This window comes from Lupinus angustifolius, chromosome LG13 (assembly GCF_001865875.1).
Source record: "Lupinus angustifolius cultivar Tanjil chromosome LG13, LupAngTanjil_v1.0, whole genome shotgun sequence".
In the NCBI taxonomy this organism is placed as follows: Eukaryota; Viridiplantae; Streptophyta; class Magnoliopsida; order Fabales; family Fabaceae; genus Lupinus; species Lupinus angustifolius.
In genome coordinates, this window is record NC_032021.1 from 15,025,062 (window position 1) to 15,047,544 (window position 22,483).

The 22,483-nt window shown below is 33.4% G+C and overlaps 1 protein-coding gene and 1 long non-coding RNA gene across 4 annotated transcripts; one reads left to right on the forward strand and one right to left on the reverse strand.

Annotated features, from left to right (window-relative positions):
* Window positions 2,510–7,948, reverse strand: LOC109325766 (cysteine protease ATG4-like). Of its 3 annotated transcripts, XM_019558317.1 has the most exons (10): window positions 7,824–7,948; window positions 6,629–6,692; window positions 6,163–6,547; window positions 5,983–6,068; window positions 5,791–5,841; window positions 5,239–5,618; window positions 4,516–4,654; window positions 3,181–3,236; window positions 3,026–3,096; window positions 2,510–2,925 (listed from the first exon to the last, which is right to left on the reverse strand). In XM_019558317.1, exons 2-10 carry the CDS (start codon window positions 6,629–6,631, stop codon window positions 2,708–2,710), a joined length of 1,389 nt encoding a protein of 462 aa, XP_019413862.1. In that variant the 5' UTR covers window positions 6,632–6,692; window positions 7,824–7,948; the 3' UTR covers window positions 2,510–2,707. The 3 variants fall into 3 exon arrangements, with proteins under 3 accessions (XP_019413862.1, XP_019413861.1, XP_019413863.1); XM_019558316.1 differs by having other exon boundaries at window positions 6,163–6,692; XM_019558318.1 differs by lacking the exon at window positions 6,629–6,692 and having other exon boundaries at window positions 7,824–7,947.
* Window positions 19,952–21,309, forward strand: LOC109325102. Its single transcript, XR_002105080.1, has 3 exons — window positions 19,952–20,149; window positions 20,250–20,886; window positions 21,051–21,309. It is a non-coding gene; the product is annotated as an uncharacterized LOC109325102 (long non-coding RNA).

Below are 22,483 nucleotides of genomic sequence, written 5' to 3' on the forward strand. Positions count from 1 at the left end.
CACGTTTGAATGCGATGGAGGTCGCGGTGGTTCCATAGTTGGTATATGAGATGAACCAGATTATATTAAGGAGAAGTCTAAATATAAATAGCATACAAATGCGCGCCTAAAGAATATGTGATATAATTGTTCTAGGAAAAATATGAAGTCGAAGTGGGATATTGTTAGAATTTCATAATTTCTAATTAAGGTGAGCATCATATATTTAATACAATTATATTGAGTATTTATTTTGGGTTACAAAACAGGTGATCTAATTAATGACAACTTATAAGACTTCTGAAACTGATAACGGATATAAGCTTAATGAGTGGATACCCAAACGGTTGACCTATAGGGGATAATGGGAACCCTATAAGTTAACACATAAGGAATAGTTATGGTCCCCAATACACTAAATCACAAATAGTTTTCACCTCTCCCCGTCAGAGAGAAAATGAAGGTCCCAAGAAGAATTAAGGATATGATTGAGGAAGACCATCATACCAAAATTCTCTCAAAAGATATATTAAAGGAGTAGATCAGAGAACATGGATTCAGATTTTTAGGTATGACTTTATATCCTTGTTTTATATTACGTGTGAGAATCATGATATTCAAGATCCTATGATTGATATTTCACCAATCATCAGGAAATATCTAACAAATAATGATTAACATATAAATAATGAATACGATAATATGTTGATAATTAAAAAACGCTATAATAGAGTCTTCACATACGGAGATTTGTATATATCTATCATTTTCAGACCCATTCATGTGCCAATCGACACTTTTCCCAATAAAGAATGAAATAGATAATGAAACTATAAATAGCTGATGTTGGAACGATGGGTGAGATAAAAATACACCATAAATACAAATGGAGCATAGCATATAATAAGATATAATTTTTTTTGGGATAAATGATCTTTTTTCAGGTTTATATTGATGACGATAGAATAAGAATTGCAAAGAGAGAAAATAGGTGTCGTTGCCAATGAGCAAAAGAAAATTAAAGAGAACCATTCCCCATGTACTTGGTGTCTAATGTTGTTCTTGGTTCATCCTTAATTGCATCACAAAAAGTTTAACAACGAAAATGAATATTAGCTTCTAAATATAATACTTACAAGTTACAAATATTTGGTGTTAAAGTCATCAAAGATATTGAGGTTCACATTTTTTTGTTTCATTCTTGTCATCCTATTTAATCCCCCATCCAAATATTCACATTTCAAACATATTTGAACTATTTTGTACTAGAGTCAGATGGAATATTTTTATACATTATTAACATTTTATGGATTGTTTTGCTCACAAATCAAAGTTGTATGACCCTTTAACATATTTAAAATTTAGGGAGAAAAATGGTGTTTTTGGATCTTCTTCATAAGGTTTATCTCCAATTTTATCTTTTCTCTCATTTTCCTCAACTTTGAAACAGATTCGTAATAAGTAGCTTGTACAAAAATTAATTTGCAAAATAAATTATAGAGCAAATGCCTAGTTTACCCTTGTCTGTAACAATTTGATCCTAAAAAAATTCAAAATAATACTCAGACCATGAGTGTACGTAAAAATGGTCTCTATATTTGGGTTATAATTTTTTTTTTAAAATGACTAATTTAATAAACACTTGATAGATTATTTTAAATTTTTCAAATTTTGAAGAACCAAGTTGGTACATATAAAATTTTTGAGGGAATAAAAAATATTTATATTAAATTTATAAATCCAGAATAATTTAAAGGATTAAGTTAACCATGTAGCATACTTTTATATATTTAAAGATTAATGTTGCCGTTACACTTATTTCACTTCTATTTCTCTAATTTTCATAATCACCTCACATTGATTTTTACACACCTACGTTTTAATACCGCCTAATGTTCATAATACTGCTCGGATCGGTTAATGACTCGGTCAGAATACTAAATCAATGAGTCATTGGTTTGACTAATAGGTCAATGATTAAACTTGTTGACTCGATTTACAATAAATTTTTTAAAAGAATCATAATATTAACTAACATTTTTTAATAACTTTATATTTTCAAATTTAAAAACATTACATACCTAATTAAATAAACAATAAAGAATATTTCACTACTATAAAATGTCACAAATAAGTTGAAAATATCGTCGGACAATATATATTTTATTCTTTTATTGCAATAAAAGTGCACATAAATTTAAAATTTAATTATATAATGAAAGTTTTTCTATGACATAAGTTAACAAATGACAAATATTCCTGCAAATAAATTCAGAATATTTGATTTTTTCATCTCAAAACAATATCGTTTTGGTTGTTTTTTAAAATATATTTTTTGATTGACTAAGTCAGTCCAACCGGTCCGGTATATAAGTCACCAATTTTAGGCTTAAACTGACCGAATCGAACCGAGTCAATCCAACTATGATACAAAATTGGTTAGACGAGAGACTCGGACCAGTTAGATGCTCGATTTACAGCATGAACTACTTTCTACCATTTATTTGATACTTCAACAGTACTACTAAAGGATACCAGAAACAAATATAAACGTAGTAGCCATCTAATGTACAACAAATATCTGGTTAGATTTATGAACAAATGCACAATTTAACCCAAAGAATCATAATGAGTTTAAGCTACTTTTTTTTCAGTCAGCCAAACTCACAGTTGGCACTTATGCTCATGAGAAATTGAGAATCAAGCAGCATTTTTTTGACCCTGTAGTTTATAGGAGTTGCCAATCATCTTCATTGGTTTCTGAATCGTTGACAAGGTCCAAACCAAGAGCATCATCTTCTTGAAATCCACTGTTGGCCACTGATGCATCATTGCTGCTGCTGACTTGCATTGGCAAGCTTCGAGACTGAGCCACGGTGAATAACGGTGCACCGTTGGATTCTTCTACAAGCTCTGAGGCCCGAGAACAGAAATTGTCAAAATCATCTGGCATGCAACCATTAATGAGTAGATCAGGGTCAACATAAAGATTAGATATTAGCCATAACTATTAAACATAAAAATTAAGCTGAAGTGATCAGCAGACCTTTGTCGCGGCAGTAAAATCCAATAGCCAAGGATGGGTCAATTGAATCTAAGGGCATTAGCCTGATAATGCTGGATAAAAAGTTTAAAAATTTAGACAAACAAGAATGAGCGAGTTACAGTTTAAGAGACAATTGATATCGGTAGAAAGCCTACTTGGAATGATACGATGATGTATCAGCCTCTTGATTGTCCATGTTGATATTAACAACCTGAAATCAGCCATTTAAACAAACTAAGGGTCGTTCGTTTAGGATTCTAAAAAAAGTGAATCTCCATGAAAATATGTTTGCCAAAAAAAAGTTTGTGAGCAGTTGAAAAACCTAAAAGCCGAATTTCAGTTTTTTTCCAGATAAATGATTTTATTGAAGTGTAAACAAACAAACATATAAATTCCAAAAGTGATTCTTTAATAAAAAGCACTTTTATAAGAAAAAGACCAACAAATGGGGCATAAGTGAGAGATATGAATGCTTCACCAACTCCACAGCAGCCCAAACTCTATATGATTGAAGTCATACATAAATAGCAAGAAAACAAACTGAGATCAATTCCTCCCACATTCTAGGTAAATCTTGTTTTGTTTTGTCACATTTTCTTTTCTTTTATCGTTTTCCTTTTAGGGTCTATTTGTGAGTTGGTGATTCGAGGGTAATGCAAGAAAGAGAAAGGCTTTGGAGCCATGAAATACACTTATGAGATGACTCTCAAGCCTTCCATTTCCCTTTTTTCCTCTCTAAAAAACAACTCGCAAACAAGCCCTTAGGGATGGATATTTTTTTTGGACACTCGAGGTTAGTACTTACATCTTTATATTATAAGGTTTTCCTAAGTTCTTCTAATCTTGTTCGTCAAATATGTAATACATATCTCATTAACAGAATTGTATTATCCTGTCCTGCAATCTAATCAACAATCTCCAACCTAAAATTTGGGACCACATTCTTGGCGATAAAAAAGTTGGGTAAACAGAGGAAAATAATGAATGTAGTAATAAACAATTTAACAAATAAAAAAGGGAACATATGTGGATCAGAATGATAGCCCCCGTAAGGATAGTAGATTAAATGGAAGCTAGTCCAATTCCTAGAGGAAGAGACAAAACCAAGAATTCATGGCGTTGTTCAATCCATGTCGTTGACCTCACCTAGTGGGATAAAGGCTTGGTTGGTTTTGTGGAAGACTTGTTAATCAAGATGGAGCATAGCATATCTATAAAGTATACACAAGGTAAGTTTGTTTTTTGGGCAACAAAAGTTTCGGGCATGCACAACTGCCTCATTGTGGCACTTACAGATGACCTACCGATAAATGTCTACTAGCAGGAATTGAACCCAGGACATTTTCGTCGATGCTATTCAATCCTACCAATTGAGCCAACCCTCATCGACACAAGGTAGTTAATATATAACCTATATGACTACAACTTCCAAAATCTCAATAGCATAATAAGCTGACAAAGTAGTAAAATTCTTGTTGATGCTGACATACCGGATGGACATCATGTGGATCAAGGTAGAATGCCTTTTCATTCTGAACACCGATAATGTATGTTGAAGCACCTGGTTTGCCACCCAAGATGCCCAGGCTCTGTGGGAATTTAAAGGTTGACTGCAACAATGGAACATACCTGATAGTAGTTTACAGAAGCAATTATTAGCCATTGCACTACTTGAAAGTTGAACAAATTTGAAATTTAATTTTTAAAACTGAATGTTCAAAACAGCGAATCACTTGGCACATAGCCAATGACTGACAAATATGAGACTACCAGCATCTACCACACCTAATTATTATCTCTGATACGTGATAACTCATTAGACATACGTAGAGAAACCATTAATCAAGTTAATCCTTACGCAGATATGCTTCGAGTTTGAACCCAAAGGTTGTTCCTCTGCAAGGTTGATAATGGTTATATAAAACACATGTTTTACCCATTGGGGACTCATTATCTGTGTGATTCAACATCCGTAACAGGTCGGGTCAAAAGTATAACAACAGGTCAAAAGGAAGCATTGTAGCTTTGGACAATTTCAATGTACACTCAACAGTAAAATGTTAGATGAAGTTCTATTTTTTATTGGCTCATTTGATTTAAAATTAAGATAAAGGAAGCTCTTTCTTCACAGCTGTCACTTCTACTTATTACAATAGAGTTCAAATAGGGAAGGGAAAGGTAATAAAGCCAAGAACCTAGAAAATGATACACACCTCGGATTGATTTTATCAAGCCCAAGAACCAAAGGAACTAATAAAAGTAATGGTGTCCAAGCAGCCAGGCCCCGTGAAAACTCAGAACAGCGTCTGGAGGCATCTTCAATGCAGACAACTGGTGCACCACCACGCTCCCCATCTTCATCTCCAGAAACAACATAAATGGCCATAGGAAGTGGCTGTTCTTCAAGGTCATTTCTCTCCCTTTGATTACGGGCTAGAACTTCCAGTGTGCGGCACATGGCATATGGGCCAACCCATGACCCAACAGCAAGGCCATAACCTTTACCAGCTTCAAGAAGATTGTGGATAGAAAAGGCATAAGCCTCTGAATCACCAAAAAGTTGCAAGATGTCAATATATTCTTTATCCTGTGGCTGCAGATTAAAAAAAGTAAATAATAAGTTAAGCAAATGACATTGTATCTCAAGGGTCATGACAAAGAAAAGCATACGAAAAATGTTGAAACCAAAGATAAACAACAGAAAGTAGGAAAAAAAGAGAACAATCTAATCACTGAAACAACACATTGCATGTCAATCACCTGACCTTGTCAACAGATTTTCTCCACGATCTACCTAATTTGTGAAAAAGTAAAGCCTGTACACATGAAAGCCATTAGTAGCCTTGCTTTGAAAGAAAACAAAACAGAAAAATTGGAAAAGGAAAGGCAGGAGAGACATATTAATAGAAGGTACCGTGTGACAGTCAAAACCAATCACTGAATGAAAGGCCTAATACCTGGGCAACAAGCATCTGTCCGCTTCGAAGCATACAGCCCCAATTGACATCACTAGTATACTTCGAATCACTGATAGCATTAAAGCCTACAGATACATGTGTACATTAAAGTTAGTTAGTCTAATATCAAGCATGAATTTCTGAATACATCACAGAATGGGCAATGTACATTCAACAGACCTTTCCGATATGTAATTAAGATTTTTGAGAAGAAATCCTCCTCAAGTGCAGCGAAATAATTACTAGTGTCTACATTTCCTGTTGATTCATGCTGTGAAATTTTATGGCAGACACCTAAAAGCCATACATCACCATCAGAGCTTGAAACCTCAGTCTTGCTTGGCCCTAGTACACGCTCTTGAAATCTCCTCATTGAGCCAACAGTAATGACTTTCCTCACAGAAGCTGCCCACCCACTATTTGTAGAATTAACTACTTTTTTTTCGGAAGCCGGTGATTCACTATATGTTTCGCAGACTGAATAACCCGATGTAAAGAAGCTAGACCATAAGGAAGCCTTGGGGAACTTACTGTCACTAGACTCTGCTTTTGAACAAGCAGGCACCTGATTATTATCAACAGTGTCAGTTGAGCTTTTAGAAGAACATTTTGGAGCAAAAATCCTCTCACATAAATTCTTCAATACCATTATGAAGCCACAGAAAACACAAGAGTTGGCTCATAGAAGCAAACCAAGTATGTGCCACAATCTGCAAGTAAGGAGGTGATTAATGAAACGAAGACATTAGATGCCTCCAAACACATGCTCATGATTACGAATCGAAAATCTGAAAGATACATACATCCAAGTGTGTGAGGCTAATAATCTACATTTTCAACTACTTCAAATACAAATGAGAGAAGATGAAGCGTGGGAGAACTACGAAAGCAGGTTGGCTCAACTGGTTAAAAAGATCGAAATAAGACTATACATTCCCCATGTGCAAAGGTTTGAATCCCTCTTTGAGTAGTAGTCTAGGATGGTGGATTGGTGGTTATTCATCCCCAAGCAGATCTCCTATTACCTAGAGACCAGTTGAGAGATCCTATGAGGTAAGTTTCCACCTTCCCGGCCACTAGTATTCAAGTAACATGTTAAAAAATCTAAAGAATATCCGATACTATCCTTTTCATGTCGTAGAATCTGTTGGCGCATTTTAGAAGATCCTTAGGAGCTATTTCATATTTGTACTACTGGACTTGTTTTTTGCATCATATAATACACACATCAAATTAATATCAGTATCATGTTATTCTAATTATATATTCTCTCTTTTCCTACTTCTCTACCTAAAACCCTCCAATTCAACCTAGCTTATCCTTACTACTATATCCTCGTACAAAAATCGAAATTGGCAACACTCTTGAAGTTCAAAATTTCTTCCCATCAAGGAAAAAAATTGTAATCCTATCAACCAATTAACATATAAAGCATCACATAAATCCATGATTCAATTCTTCATTCCCATAATCAAAACAACAATTTTTTAATGCAAATTCAAGTACCTAAAATCTAAACAACCATATCAAAGCAAGAAACTACGCATCAGCTATTTCAAAATTTCAAAGCAACCAAATGAAATTAAATAAAAAAACAGCTTTAAGATCAACAAGAAGCAAAATTGAGAAAGGAATTTCAGAGAAAGACCAAAATTGAATGATCTGAAGACATATAATCCAACGTTGATGGAAGAAGATAGAGCAATTGAAGGGGTAATATTCAACAACAATTAAACCTTAGCCGGGATCGGCAACTACGATGTCATAATACTCTATCATAAATCGTGTTCGAAAAAAGTGAGATAAAAAAATAAAAATAAAAAGCGGAAATCGTAGCGTACGAGGTATTAGGTGAGAAAAGGATGAATAGCGTAGTTTGAGACTTGGTTGGGACTTTGTTTATGTGTATGTTTCCTTCTCTAGGTATCTTTGGAAGGGACGAAGGGTTCCTTAAATAAAAACAAACAACATGAAAATAATATACTCCTATTTACTCTATCTAAGTATCTATCATTATTAAATAGGACTATAGTATTTATGATAAAGTCTATCTAATTGGAGATATAAAAACCTAATACTCTAATGTGTTTGGGTTATTCCACATAAAATGGAGCAATATTAGGTTATACAAAAAAAAATCATGTTACAATTTATGTATGTTAAATTGGATCACAAATTCATTCTAAACAAGGTTAAGAAGGATGGACATAAATAATATTAAAAAATTATTTAAATTTTAATATTTTCAAAAAATATATCAATTGAGTATTAATGTATAATTATGTTTAACACACTTACTCTATTATATATGTTTTATAAAGAGTGTGTTAAAAATGTATTGCTAATATTTTATGTATGCTTTGCAATACTTATTATAAAGTTAAAGGTCCTAAAAATGAATAAAAAAAGAAAATTGGATAGTTTGAACTTGGTCGAGTAAGCCCTGCTCGACCCCGATTTTATAATAACACTATCGATTCAAACAGAAAAACATGATTTAATAAAAGATATATAATATACTCAAGCCCTATGAATTTTTTGCCTTTAATAGATCGATCTAGTAAACCCAACCCATTTTGAGAAGCCTATATCTAATAATCATTGTGATCACGTGTTTTATGTGGATTATATTGTGCTTGTAGGTATTGAGAGAAGAGTTGAATGAGAATTTAGAAATGTTGATGTGCGGGTACATTGCCATTTAAATGGCGGGCTAATCCAACATGTAATAAAATACGGCTTATTGGTTTATATAATGCTTGAAATTGTTAAAATTAAGAGCAAATAGATAAGGTTCATATTTAACCACGAAGAGAAGATACTCAACAAAATGTTTTGGTCGGTGGGAGGACCCAAGCCGGTGTGATAGTGATTCTCATAGGTTCTTAGCTGAGCGAGACACTTAACAAGGAACGTTCCTTGTGACATTTTAAATCGGAACTTATTAAGAAATATTTCTCTTGTGATGTTCTATAGGTTTATCATTTCCATAAGTATGATGCCTCTTACAATCATATCTTATCTCTTATGTTTCCCTAATTCTATCATTTTTTGTTTTCCTTCCTAATATTAATTAAGTCATCTCAAAATCTTTTGTTATTTTTCTTCATGAATATTTAGAACTTCAATGCAACATAAACAATTGGTCTTTACCTTTTCCTATTAATCTATCATTCTAACACCTTAACAATCTCAAAATACATAAATGTTTGTCTTGTTAAGCATTTTCTATGTAACGTGGGATCCCATCAGACAAATTTTATAAGCATATGATAACTTTTGTACAATCAAAGTACAATGAAGTATATGAAGTTTAAGTTTAATAAGAGAGAATAAATCTTACTATAAAGATAAAGATTGATGATCATATCATATCATAAATCATAGATTTAAGTATTTTAGGTCAACAACACAACACAACGAGAGAATTGAGAGGGTGTAAACAATATGATTCAAGCAAAGAGGATGAAATTGTGGAGTGCATAAGGTGTCACGTGTCATTGAAATATGTCACTCAACTTTAAGAGAAATTTACCGCACAACTATAAGATACATTATATGAGAATGCACGTTAGATGACAAAATGTTATTAAAAGAATAAACTCAATGTTGTAGAGACGATAATATTCTTTAAAAGAATAAACTCAATGTTGTAGAGATGAAAATACTCGATTGAATGAGTAGATACACTAGACAACTTAGGATTAAGAATGATTGCATTAGAGAGAAAGTTGAAGAAACTCATTATAAAAAAGGTAATAAAGTCACTTTATATGGTTTGGGCATGAACCGAGGAGACTGCTAGAACCACCACTAAAGGAAAGTAAATAAAATGAATATTAATCTAATATCTAGATGTAGAATCTGACAAAAATCATACACAAAACAATTAGGAAAATCTTAAAAATAAATGTTTTATTAATACACATGATATATGATGGAGTATTATGACATTATTTAATATACGAATTCGATCTCACTTAGTGTGACTAAAACTATATTGCTACTAAACAAGAGCCATTTTGATTTTCTCCTTTTTTATTCGAGTAATTTTAAATAGTTAATTGTTTGTTTTACTTTTACGTGCACGTATCATGTGCCTTTCACTTAAAATGTAACGAGAGCTAGAGAATTGGACTTCACACCTAACTATTTGGGAAAAAAATTAAATATGGACTTTGTTCAGTCCTTCAAGTTATGCTTCTTTAATTTTTTATTAGCATTCTGTAGATAGCAAGTTTTGTATGCTTCTTCAATTTAAGCATCTTTGAAAATAAAAATGTATTATTGATAACTTCAATGATCTCCATATCATGCACATAAAAAATATTTGATTCTTTAGAGGTGATTATTTGAATTTAACAAACACAAGAGAAAAATGTAGTATATGGATGTAATTTCATAGAACGATATATTTTAATTTAAAATAAAATTAATTTTAAGGTTTTTCCTAAAAAGTAAATAGACCATGACCCAATTTTTATTCTCTTATTTAAAAAATATTGTATACAACATTTTTGGGTTTGAACATAATGCTAACATTAAAAAAATGTGATATATATATTGTTAGAGAAAATATAGTCTTAGTTATTGATTTAATTGCACATCATCAACAAAAAAAATCACAATAATAACAGAAAACATCAAAGAATGCACACTCTAGATGGAGATTATTAATTGTGAAGTGTATTCCAAAAAACCTAAAAATATATGAATATGCTCTTTCTTTATTGTTTCAGGATCCGATTTTCGATTATCACTAGTTTCACGAGAGGTGACAAATATATTAGTTATCATTATTACTTACTACTATTAAAAAGATTTTTTTCCTTACGAAAACATGATAATATAAAAAACTATATTTGTATTAATTATTTTACTATTTAATAATAATATATATTATCAATATTGTTATTATTATTTCCATTGTCATTGTATTATTATTATTATTAATTTAATTACTGTTATTATTGTTGATGCACAATCATGCATATGCGCTTGCTTCAACTCTTCTCTGAATTTGTTCAAACATAAATGTTCAATGTTGACTCCATAATGCTCAATGTTGACTCCATAATGCTCAATGTTGGCAAACATAAATGCTCATTCGTCAAACATAAATGTTGACTCCATAATGCTCAATGTTGGCAACAAGTCAACAACCATTGAACTTATCAATTCTTTGATAATAAGTAAGGTTTAGGTTCAAATTCAATCCACATATAACTAGTTTCCCTTAAAAATATTAGAATTAAGTGTTAGAAATTATAAATTTCTAATTAAGGTGGACATCATATATATGATACAATGATACTAGCTATTTATTTTCAGGGTTACATTATAAGTGATCTAATTACTGACACCCCTTAGATTTCTAAAAGCTGATAATGATAATGGATATGGGCTTAATGGGTGGATACCCATCAGGTTAACTCATAGGGATAATGAGAACCCTATAAGTTAACACATAAGGAAGATTATGGTCCCCAATACACCAAATCAAATTCAGTTTTCTCTTCTCCCCATCAGAGTGAAAACGCAAGTCCCAAGAGGAATCAACGATTTGGTTGAGGAAGGCCATCATACCACAAAACCTCTTTCAGAAACGTAGATTAAAGGAGCACATCCAGGAACATGGATTCAGGTATGACACTGCACCATTTGATTCAATGCGTGAGAATCATGAAATTCAAGATCATATGATTGATATTTCACCAATCATAAGAAATTTTCAACAAGTGGTATCAGAGCATAGGTTCTGAATTTTTATGATTGGTGTTTTTCCAATTTTTGTATGAACCCTAAATTTAATTTGGGAAATTTTTGTTGTTGTTGTTTGCTTCCGCTGTAATGTTGTGAAAATTGACAATATTTGAATTGATCATCTATGCAATCTAATTGTTGCATGACTAATATATATAATTCATGGTCTTTAAATATTTCTTACCAATATGATTATGTTTGAGCAATTTTTTGTTGTTGTGAATCATAATTGTTCACATATCATATGCAAGATTCAGTAATTCTGTGATGAATGTCAAGAAAAGTTTTGTTTTTTGTTTTTTCTTTATTTGGCAACATTGCAATAATTGGTTACTTCTTGTACTTGTATAGTGTTTTTTCATTTCAATGGATTACGTTCAACACCCACTTTTTGAAATTTTTAATTTTAGAGTGTGCATAGTTTGCATATGAGTACTAATTGTGGTAAATGATGATATTAAGTTAATGTTTGGGTAATTCCTATGAAGAAGTATGTCTCGGTATCAATGCATGTCTCGGTTTCAATGTCTACCATTCACAGGGTAATTGTGGTGTTTTTTTTGTGTGACAACCACTAAATGGAAAATATATGGAGTTTATAAATTATATATATATATACACTTTTCGTGAATTGGGTACATATTATAGTGATAGACTTGTTACACTGTGAATTTTATTCACTGGATTCATTATTCTACATATATGATATTAATTTTTGTAATGGACCCATGTTTTAATTTTATTTGTCTGGTAATTATTTTGGATCAATTGATGCAATATGTTGCCAAAGTAACCTCTATTGTGGAAATTAATTGAATTACACAAATGAGTATGAGATTATTTATACGAATTGTGTTCGGCCCAAAGGAAGACACAGTTTGGTCAAATAATAATATACATGTGATGATAAATATGTAACAATCATAAAGTTATTTTTTCATGTGAATAATAATCGCTCCAAAGAAAGGCTATTATTTGATAGAACTAATTGTTAATATTTGATCATTACATTGAGAGTACCACTTACAAATTAATTTCTCTGTCCAAAGACTAGAAATTTATGTTATGCTAGGTATCTTGTGATGAGTCTATTATGTGAACATGTCTTGTTTTAAATATATTACATGACTTGTATGTTTAGATTTGAACATGTTATTAATTCTTTGTTATATGGATTCAATGTCTTTTACCAATGCTGCAAATTTTTCTACTCAAATCAGTAACATCCCACTACTGAATGGGACAAACTTTAAAGTCTCGAAAGAAGCCGTAGAAATGATTCTCGGCTGTATGGATTTGTATCTGACACTTCGTGTGGAGAAATCCATTTCCACTGCGGAAAACCTCGATGAGGCTAAAATTGAGAAATGGGAACGCTCTAACCGAATGTGTTTGATGATCATGAAACGCTCTATTCTAGATGCATTTCGGGGCTCTATATCTGAGGGTGAAAGTACAAGGAAGTTCCTTGAAGAAATAGAACAATTATTTGCCAAGAATGAAAAGGCGAAGACGAGTAGCCTTTTGGCTAAACTCATCTCCATGAAGTATAAAGGCAAAGGGAACATAAGGGAGTTCATTATGGAGATGTATAATCTTGCATCAAAACTCAAGGCACTTAAGTTAGAGCTCGGTGATGACCTACTCGTGCACTTGGTTTTGATCTCTCTTCCTGTACACTTTGGGCAATTCAAAATGAGTTATAACACTCAGAAGGACAAATGTTCCCTTAATGAGCTTATATCTCACTGTGCGCAAGAGGAAGAGAGGCTGCAGAGAGATAAGACTGAAAGTGCTCACTTGACTATGACCCCTCAAGATAAGAAAAGAAAGAACAATAAGGGTGCTGCGGAAGGGCCTTCTCAGCAAAAGAAATTGAAGAGTAATGAGAAATTTACGTGTTACTTCTGTAAGAAGCAAGGACACATAAAGAAAGAGTGTCCTAAATATGCCTCATGGCGTGTAAAGAAGGGTAAATTTCTAACTCTTGTTTGTTCTGAAATTAATCTGGCTTTTGTACCCAATGATACTTCGTAGGTAGATTCTAGTGCTACTACTCACATTAGTGTCACTATGCAGGGTTACTTGTGGAGCCGACAACCAAGTGATGATGAGAGATTCATCTTTATGGGCGATGACAAAAGGATTGCAGTTGAGGCTATTGGAACATTTAGATTATGTTTAAGAACTGGTTTTCATTTGGATTTATTTGAGACATTTGTTGTACCGTCTTTTAGGCAGAATTTCATTAGTGTTTCCAGCTTGGACAAATTTGGTTTTTCTTGTTCTTTTGGAAATAATAAAGTTAGTCTCTATCAAAATTCAAATGTTGTTGGTTCTGGTTCTTTAATAGATAATCTGTATATGCTTGATGTTTCCATTTCCACTAATGAAATACTGCAAACAAATTCACGTGGTACAAAACGAAAATTAAAAGAGAATTCAGCCACCTTATGGCACAAGCGTTTAGGTCATATATCTAAACAAAGAATTCAAAGACTTGTGTCAGATAAAATTCTTGACCCTTTAGATTTATCAGACTTTGAGGTCTGTGTTGAGTGCATAAAGGGAAAACAGACAAACAAAATTAAGTTAGGTGCTGAAAGAGCTAAATATGTCTTAGAACTATTACATACGGATATATGTGGTCCTTTCGCTATGGCTTCCTGGAATGGACAACATTATTTTATTACGTTCATAGACGATTATTCTAGATACGACTACCTATATCTTATACATGAGAAGTCCCAATCCTTGGATGTTTTTAAGTCTTTCAAGGCTGAAGTTGAACTTCAACTTGGAAAGAAAATTAAGGCTGTCAAATATGACCGTGGTGGTAAATACTATGACAGATATGATGGATCAGGAGAAAAACATCCTGGGCCATTTGCGCTTTTCCTCAGAGTGTGGAATCGTTCCGCAATACACTATGCCAAGCAAACCTAGCATGAATGGTGTTGCTGAGCGACGAAACCGAACTCTTAAGGATATGGTGAGAAGTATGATTAGTCATTCTTCCTTACTAGAGTCTCTTTGGGGGGAAGCTTTAAAGACCGCAGTTTACATCCTTAATAGGTAGCCAAATAAAGTAGTTAACAAAACCCCATATGAGCTTTAGACTAATAAAAGACCAAGTTTGAAATACTTGCACATTTGGGGTTGTCCAGTTGAGGCGCGACCTTATAGACCGCATGAAAGAAAACTGAACTCTAGAATTGTTAGTTGTTATTTTGTTGGCTATGTTGAACGCTCTCGGGTCTATAAATTTTATGATTCCACGTCAAGACTCTTTTTTGAGACGGGAAATGCAAGATTTATTGAGGAAGTTGATTTTGGGAAGGAAGAGAACATAAAGAATGTTGTCTTTGAGGTAGAACTTGTTATTGATTGTGAACAAGTTCTTGTGCCTATTACCATTCAAGGAATTCAGAGGTCATTCGGTACTCTAACTCCAATTTTGCTGGATGTCTAGACAGTAGATACTCCACCATGGGATATGTGTTTGTATTGGTTGGAGGTGCTATCTCTTGGAAGTCTGCAAAATAGATGCTTATAGCTCCTTCAATCATGGCTGCAGAGTTCATGGCTTGTTTTGAAACATCAGACCATGGCATATGGTTGCGGAATTTTGTCACTGGCTTACTGTGGTCGATGGTATTGAAAGACCATTGAGGATTTATTGTGACAACAAGTCCGCGGTTCTTTACTCCAACAACAATAGGAGTTCTACAAAGTCAAAATTCATTGACATAAAGTTTCTGATTGTTAAAGAAAGTGTTCAAAATGGACAAGTTTCCATAGAACATATATGGACAAATTTTATGCTAGCTGATCCACTGACTAAGGGTTTGATACCGAAAGTCTTTCATGAGCATGTTTCTCATATAGGTGTTGTTCCTTAGGGTACCTTAGTTCAGTGGGAGTCTATATGTTTTATATTTTGCTTTGGATATTATATAAATTTTTTTATGCATAATAAAGTTGATGGTTTATTGTTTCATTTTGAAATTGTGCATTGTAACAATTGTGTTGCAATTAAAGACTTTGGATTGATCTCACTAAAGAATAAAGAAGGACCAGTTGGAAATAGACATTGAGATCACATTGCATGAAATTTCCATGTCACTCATTCATATTTGATCTATGTCATTGAGTATATTGACATGGTGATCATCGTGGTCGAGTCACATTTAAATGTGATGAAAGTTGCGGTGGTTCCATAGTTAATATATGAGATGAACCAGATTATATTAAGGAGAAGTCTAAACGTAAATAGCATAGGGATGCGCACCTAAAGAACCTATGATATAATTGTATCATGAAGATATGAAGTCCAAGTGGGAGATTATTAGAAATTATAAATTTCTAATTAAGATGGACATCATATATTTGATACAATGATACCAATTATTTATTTTCGGGGTTACATTATAAGTGATCTAATTACTGACATTCCTTAGATTTCTAAAAGCTGATAATGGATATGGGCTTAATGAGTGGATACCCCCATCAGGTTAACCCATAGGGGATAATGGGAACCCTATAAGTTAACACATAAGGAAGGTTATGGTCTCCAATACACCAAATCAAATTCAGTTTTCTCTTCTCCCATCAGAGTGAAAACGCAAATCCCAAGAGGAATCATGGATTTTATTGAGGAAGACCATCATCCACAAAACCTCTTTCAGAAACGTAGATTAAAGGAGCACATCTAGGAACATGGATTCAGGTATGACACTGCACCCTTTGATTCATATATGTGCGTGAGAATCATGAAATTCAAAATCTTAGGATTGGTATTTCACCAATGATAAGGAATTTCCAACATTAAGATTTATCACTTAGTCAATTTAGCTGTGAAATAGAATTGCTAACCTAGCTTCTTCACGGGTTAGACAATTGGCCAACTTGGATATTAATTTTACAACCCATTGGTGACATAAATAAATGGTCGAAAGTACTAAATACTCAAAAAGGTTAACATAAGTTGGGGAAAAAAAATATGATTAAACGAGTGTTACATTGGAGTTACACCTTTTGTCTTATGACATTAAATCCACCGCTTTATAAATAGTAGATGTCTGAAAATATGCATAACTCTTTTGTCTACATATAAAATACAAAAGATTCATAATATTGAGAAATTGTACTAGAATAAAAAATTGTAATATTGCATGCAATCATGGTTATTAGGATTGGACTAGACAGTCTAACTAATTCGACTGTCGATCGGTTGTGTATAGGTCTTGCACTATTCTCTAAATTGGAATTCCTCCCTGAATGTTTCTAACCATCTTTAATCTGGTCTAACCAGGTTAGACCGGATAAAGCCGAATAACTCAATTTGTTAGACTAACCAATTCAACAATTTAAAAAAAATGACTAAATTAGAAACAAAAAAAGAGTAAAAGCCTTGGAGAGGGTGCGTAACAAATCAAGAAAGAAGAAATAGAGAGAAATCATAAAACCTAGTTGTCAGTGTCCTTCACTTCACCATCACCATTGTCGTTCATAGCGTCACAACCCTATAGCTCTTCAATGTTCATTGTTGTCGTTGTTCACTATTTATGGTGACAACAGTGACTACCACTGTGCTTTGTGGTATGAGATTATGAGAACCCTAGTGCATTACTTTTAAATATTGACTACCTTATAGACTTATACAACACATGCAATGGCACACGTGGTAATTGCAAAATTTGATGACATCCCTCTTGTATGACTACTTCATTCTTTATATATTTTTTTGGTTTTTCCTAATATCATATTCTCTTTTGTGGAATGGTTATTGAACCCTTCTAATTGTTTTCTTAGTTGTAATGTCTAATAATATATGGATAAGAATATCACTTGTTTTCTTAAACCTATTTTTCTTTTTTGATGAATTGTATTGTTCATAAAAAAAATATTTTTTGGTTTTATGGTTCAATATTAGTTCTTGTTTTTTAATCTCACTCTAGTTTAAGTATTTAAGTTTTAATGTTAAATTGTTTTAATACAAAACATTATATTCATTAATGTATTATTAAGTTATTTTAATTAATTATATGATATATAATTAGAGAGGTGATCCACTTACTCCAAGAGTAAGTTTAAAAAATTTACTTCATATATCTTAGCTATCAATTTAGGGAAATCTAATGGTTTGATTAATGAGTAGATCTAAATCATTGGGTTTCTCTAGAATTGATGGCTAAGATGTAGAATAAGTTTTTTAAACTTACTCTTGGAGTAAGTAAATCCCCTCCCATATAATTATATATGATATTATGATGTCGTCAAGTCCGACCAGATGGTCTAACTAGTTAAACTAGTTAAGACCTATATGAGACCTCTTCCAGATTAATATCCGACTTCTGTTTCATAATATTGCATACAATAAGTAAATGTAAAAATATAAAAGACAATATATTTTAAATTTTAAGCCATATATAATGTAACTATAATTTATCACGCAAGACCACCCTTCTAATCGACACAAACACTAAGGGTGTTTGCATAAGCAAGAACTAAAGGTGTTTGCAAAAGTGATTTAATAATTTCTCAATCACCATCAATTTTTTTATAAAACATGGACTTAAAATGATGAGTGAATCTACTTACTCCAAGAGTAAGTTTAAAAAATTTATCACACATTTTAGCCATTAATTATAAGAAAATCTAATGGTTTGAATTAATAAGTAAATTTGAACCATTAGATTTTCCTAAAATAAGTGACTAATATGTGAAAAATATTTTTTAAACTTACTCTTGGAATAAGTGGATCGTCTCCCAAAAAGATAAGTAAAATTTCACAAACAAAAACATTATTCTCTTATTATTCCCAACAAATATACAAACATTATTCTCTTATATTCCCAACAAATATACAAAAGGCAACATGCCACAAAATACATAAACTAAAAATATTTGACATGTTTTACTCAATGAATTGATGACTTAAGTGTAATATAAACAAATGCATCTATCACATCAAGTAATATGAAGTACTGAAACTCATTATTAATCTCACAAACATGATAGATACCACTACACTATCTAAGATAAAACCAAGTAAAAAAGCAAAAATTCACTGAATATACATCTGAATTATTTCAACTAGCAAAATAAAAGTTTCTTCTTTTCTGCCATAGTGCAAATGGCTAATATGATATATATCATACCTATTACATTTAAGGTTACTGCTAAAGAGAATTAAGCCTCATAGTCTGATCCAATTAATTACATAATAACTTTTAGAAATAACACACTATTTCATAATTTAATCTGATAACTAAGAGGCCCGTAATTTAGTTCTGATCGGCCTATGTGAATACTTCCTAGTATAACCTGTATCATTGTCTTACTCTACGAGAGCAACCTTGTCTTTGGGTAATTATGGGGAGTGAATATGGAAGTTGGGTAATTAATATGGGTGATTGAGCTTGAAGAATGGCCCGTTGGAGAAAATTTTGGGTGATCTAAGGGTGGGTGAGTTGGAAAGGGATTCAACAATTTGGGTGAAACCATGTGGTATTGGGAAAGTACAAAAGGATTAGGTGAGTGTGAGGGGCTTTAGTTAGATTTGGTTTTGAATTGGTGGCAGAGTACTTCTCAGTTTTCTCTAGAATTATCTTCCCTTGCTCTAAAGTAGCATCTTTTCTCCCTTTTTCATTCACACCCTTCATTTCTAATGGTTGTTTTTCTTCCTCATTATTCCCCTTCTTCCCATCCAAGGAGTCTTCATTCCTCCTCTCGTCATATCTTTTTATTTTAGTTGTTGAGTCGTCATCAACTTCTGAATGAGATGAATGAGTGGTGGACAACTCGGTTTACACATGGGAAACAATTCCAGCACCCCTTGTTCTAGAGTCTAAGAGTCTCGTATCTTCATGGTTGGCCGAAAACACTGACTATATTCTCGTGTTTGCTGGCAGATCAAGGTAGTAAGCCACTAGACCGATTTGTCAGAGCACCTCAAAGGGTCCAAAGAAACGACAAACCAGTTTATGAGAAGGACGTCGTGTGATGCATACTTGCCGATACGGTTGAAGTCGTAACAGGACCCATTCGTCCACCTCAAAGGTAATATCGTCTCTTTTGGAATATACATGAGCTTTCATTCTTTGTTGGACATGTTGTAGATTCTGTTTTAATGTAGCTAAAAGTTGACCTCTTGTGTGCAAAGTAGCATGAACATCTCGGTTTGTGGTTGAACCTAGAACAAAGTCATGGATTGTTGAGCACGGTCATAGAGAGCCTCAAAGGGGGTCAATTTGATGAAGGAGTGGTAATTGATGTTATACTAGTATTTTGCTAAGACTAGATGTGCAAACCACCTCTTTGGGTGTGTTCTGGTGAAACAACGGAGGTAAGTCTACAGACAGCGGTTAACCACCTCCGTTTGGCGGTCCGATTGTGGATGGTAAGTAGTGCTATAGCACAATTTAGTTCCCAACAGTTTAAAAAATCTTTCCAAAATGCAGTAAGAAATATTTTGTCTTTGTGTGACAATATTGATTTAGGAACACCATGAAGCCGACATATATCATTTACAAACCGATGAGCAAGAGTCTCGGCTGTGAACTTGGTGGGAAGTGCAATGTAATGACCATATTTGATAAGTCGATCCACAATCACCCTGAAGACCATGTGCCCATGAGAAGTAGATACATGCGTTATAAAATCCATAGATAAGCCCTGCCAAACTTGATCTAGAATTTTTAACGGTTGTGAAACCCCCGAATACTTCTTTGGCAAATACTTGTTGTATTGACAGATGTAGCAGAAGCGAATATGACACTTTACATCTTTGGCAAGTCCGGGCCAGTAGAAGGAGGCAACCAGTGGACATAGTGTTCGTTTCCACCCGAATGTCCGGATAGGAGAGTTTCATGAAACTCCTTGACCAAGGAATTTCACATTGTTGGTGTGTTAGGTACAAAAATCTTGTTATTAAAAAATAACAAACCTTGAGAAAAATGAAACCTTGCATTTTTTGTTTGACCAAAACTCTATTTTTGTGTAAGGGCCTAACCTTTTAGAGTGGCATAATAAGTGTGGAACTGATCCAAGATTTGAGTAAATGGGGATGAGATGGCCAAGAACTAAGGTGGATGCACACTGTGACAACGAGAAAGTGCATCAATGACTCTAGTAGAGGTATCACTTCAATACTTAATCTCATACTGAATCCCTATTAGCTTTGTAGCTCACTTTTGTTGCCCGGGGTGTGTAATCCTTGTGTCATAAAGTGTTTTAAGTTTTTCTGATCAATATAAATATTGAATTTTCTGCCAATTAAATAATGACGCCACTTTTTACAGATTCGGTGACGGCAGACATTTCACGCACATATGATGATGCATGTTGCATACTAGAGGACATCTTTCTGGTGAAGAAAGTGATTAGATAACCAATCTGAGAGAGAATCACACCGATGGCAATGGTAGATTCGTCCGTTTCAACATCAAATATCAAGGAGAAATCAGGCAGATGCAAGACCAGAGTTGTAGTCATAGCAGTTTTTAGTGTTTCAAATGTTGTATTTGTTGTATTGGACCATGTATAATTATTGTGTTTAAGTAGTTCATAACAAACTTTCAATAGAAATCGATGAGCCCAAAAAAACCTTGAATGTCGTGAGTGATCGAGGTTGTGGCAAATTTACCAAAACCTTAATTTTTTCCTAATCTAAGTTGGACACCCTTGAATGAAATAATGTGGCCTAAATAACTTATCGAAGAAATATCAAATATACACTTTGTCTGCTTTGCATAGAACTGATTAGAAACTAGTAGGTCCAATACTATATATAAGTGTAATAAATGATCTGCCAAACAAGAACTGTAGACCAAAATATTATCAAAACACTAGCACAAACAACCTTAGATAAGGACATAATATATTATACACCGCAACCTGAAAAGTAGACCAAATGACATATCTAAAAATTCATAATGTCCACCAAATGTCTGAAAAGTCGTTTTGTGAGTATCGGCTGGATGAACCCGAATCTGATTGTAACCATCAGAGATTTATTAGTGTAGATTGTAGCTCCTCCTAGTTCATCAAGTAATTCATCGATTATAGGGATCGAAAATGGTCACACACATTAATAGAATTTAGTGCACGATAGTCCACCCAAAAGTGCCAACTTCCTTCTCTCTTTTTTAACAAGGAGGATTGGGGAGTAAAATGGGCTTGTACTGGGGAATAATTCCTTCCTTAAGCATCTCATCCACAATCTTAGTTATTGCCTAATTTAGAGAGTGAGAGTATTTGTAGGGTTTAACAATCATATGAGAGGAATTAGGTAAAAGTGGAAAGTGGTGGTCACAATCCCTTGGAGGGGGTAGGCCTTGTGGGCAGTGGAAAAGTTGGTCGTATTTAGTGAGCAATGTTTGGATATTGGGGTCCAGGGATTAGGAAGGTTGGGAAGTAGTGTATGTGATAGTGTCTAAGGGTAAAAATTCAATTGTATGGAGGAAAGTTATGGCATCCATGTGGACTAGGCGAGAAAGTTGATGGGGGTAGATTGTTGAATAGTGGCGGTTGTGTCACGGAGGGAATCGAAAAAATCTAAAATTACTAGTCCGAGAGTCCTTAACCATTCTATGGCCAACACAACGTCAACACATTTAATAGGCAAAAGATAAAATAGAATGTGAAAAAGATGATTTTGAAGGACTATAGGGGTCTTAGAACACAAACCGTTGCTGTAGATGTGTGCTTTATTCCCTACCATAACTGGAAACTT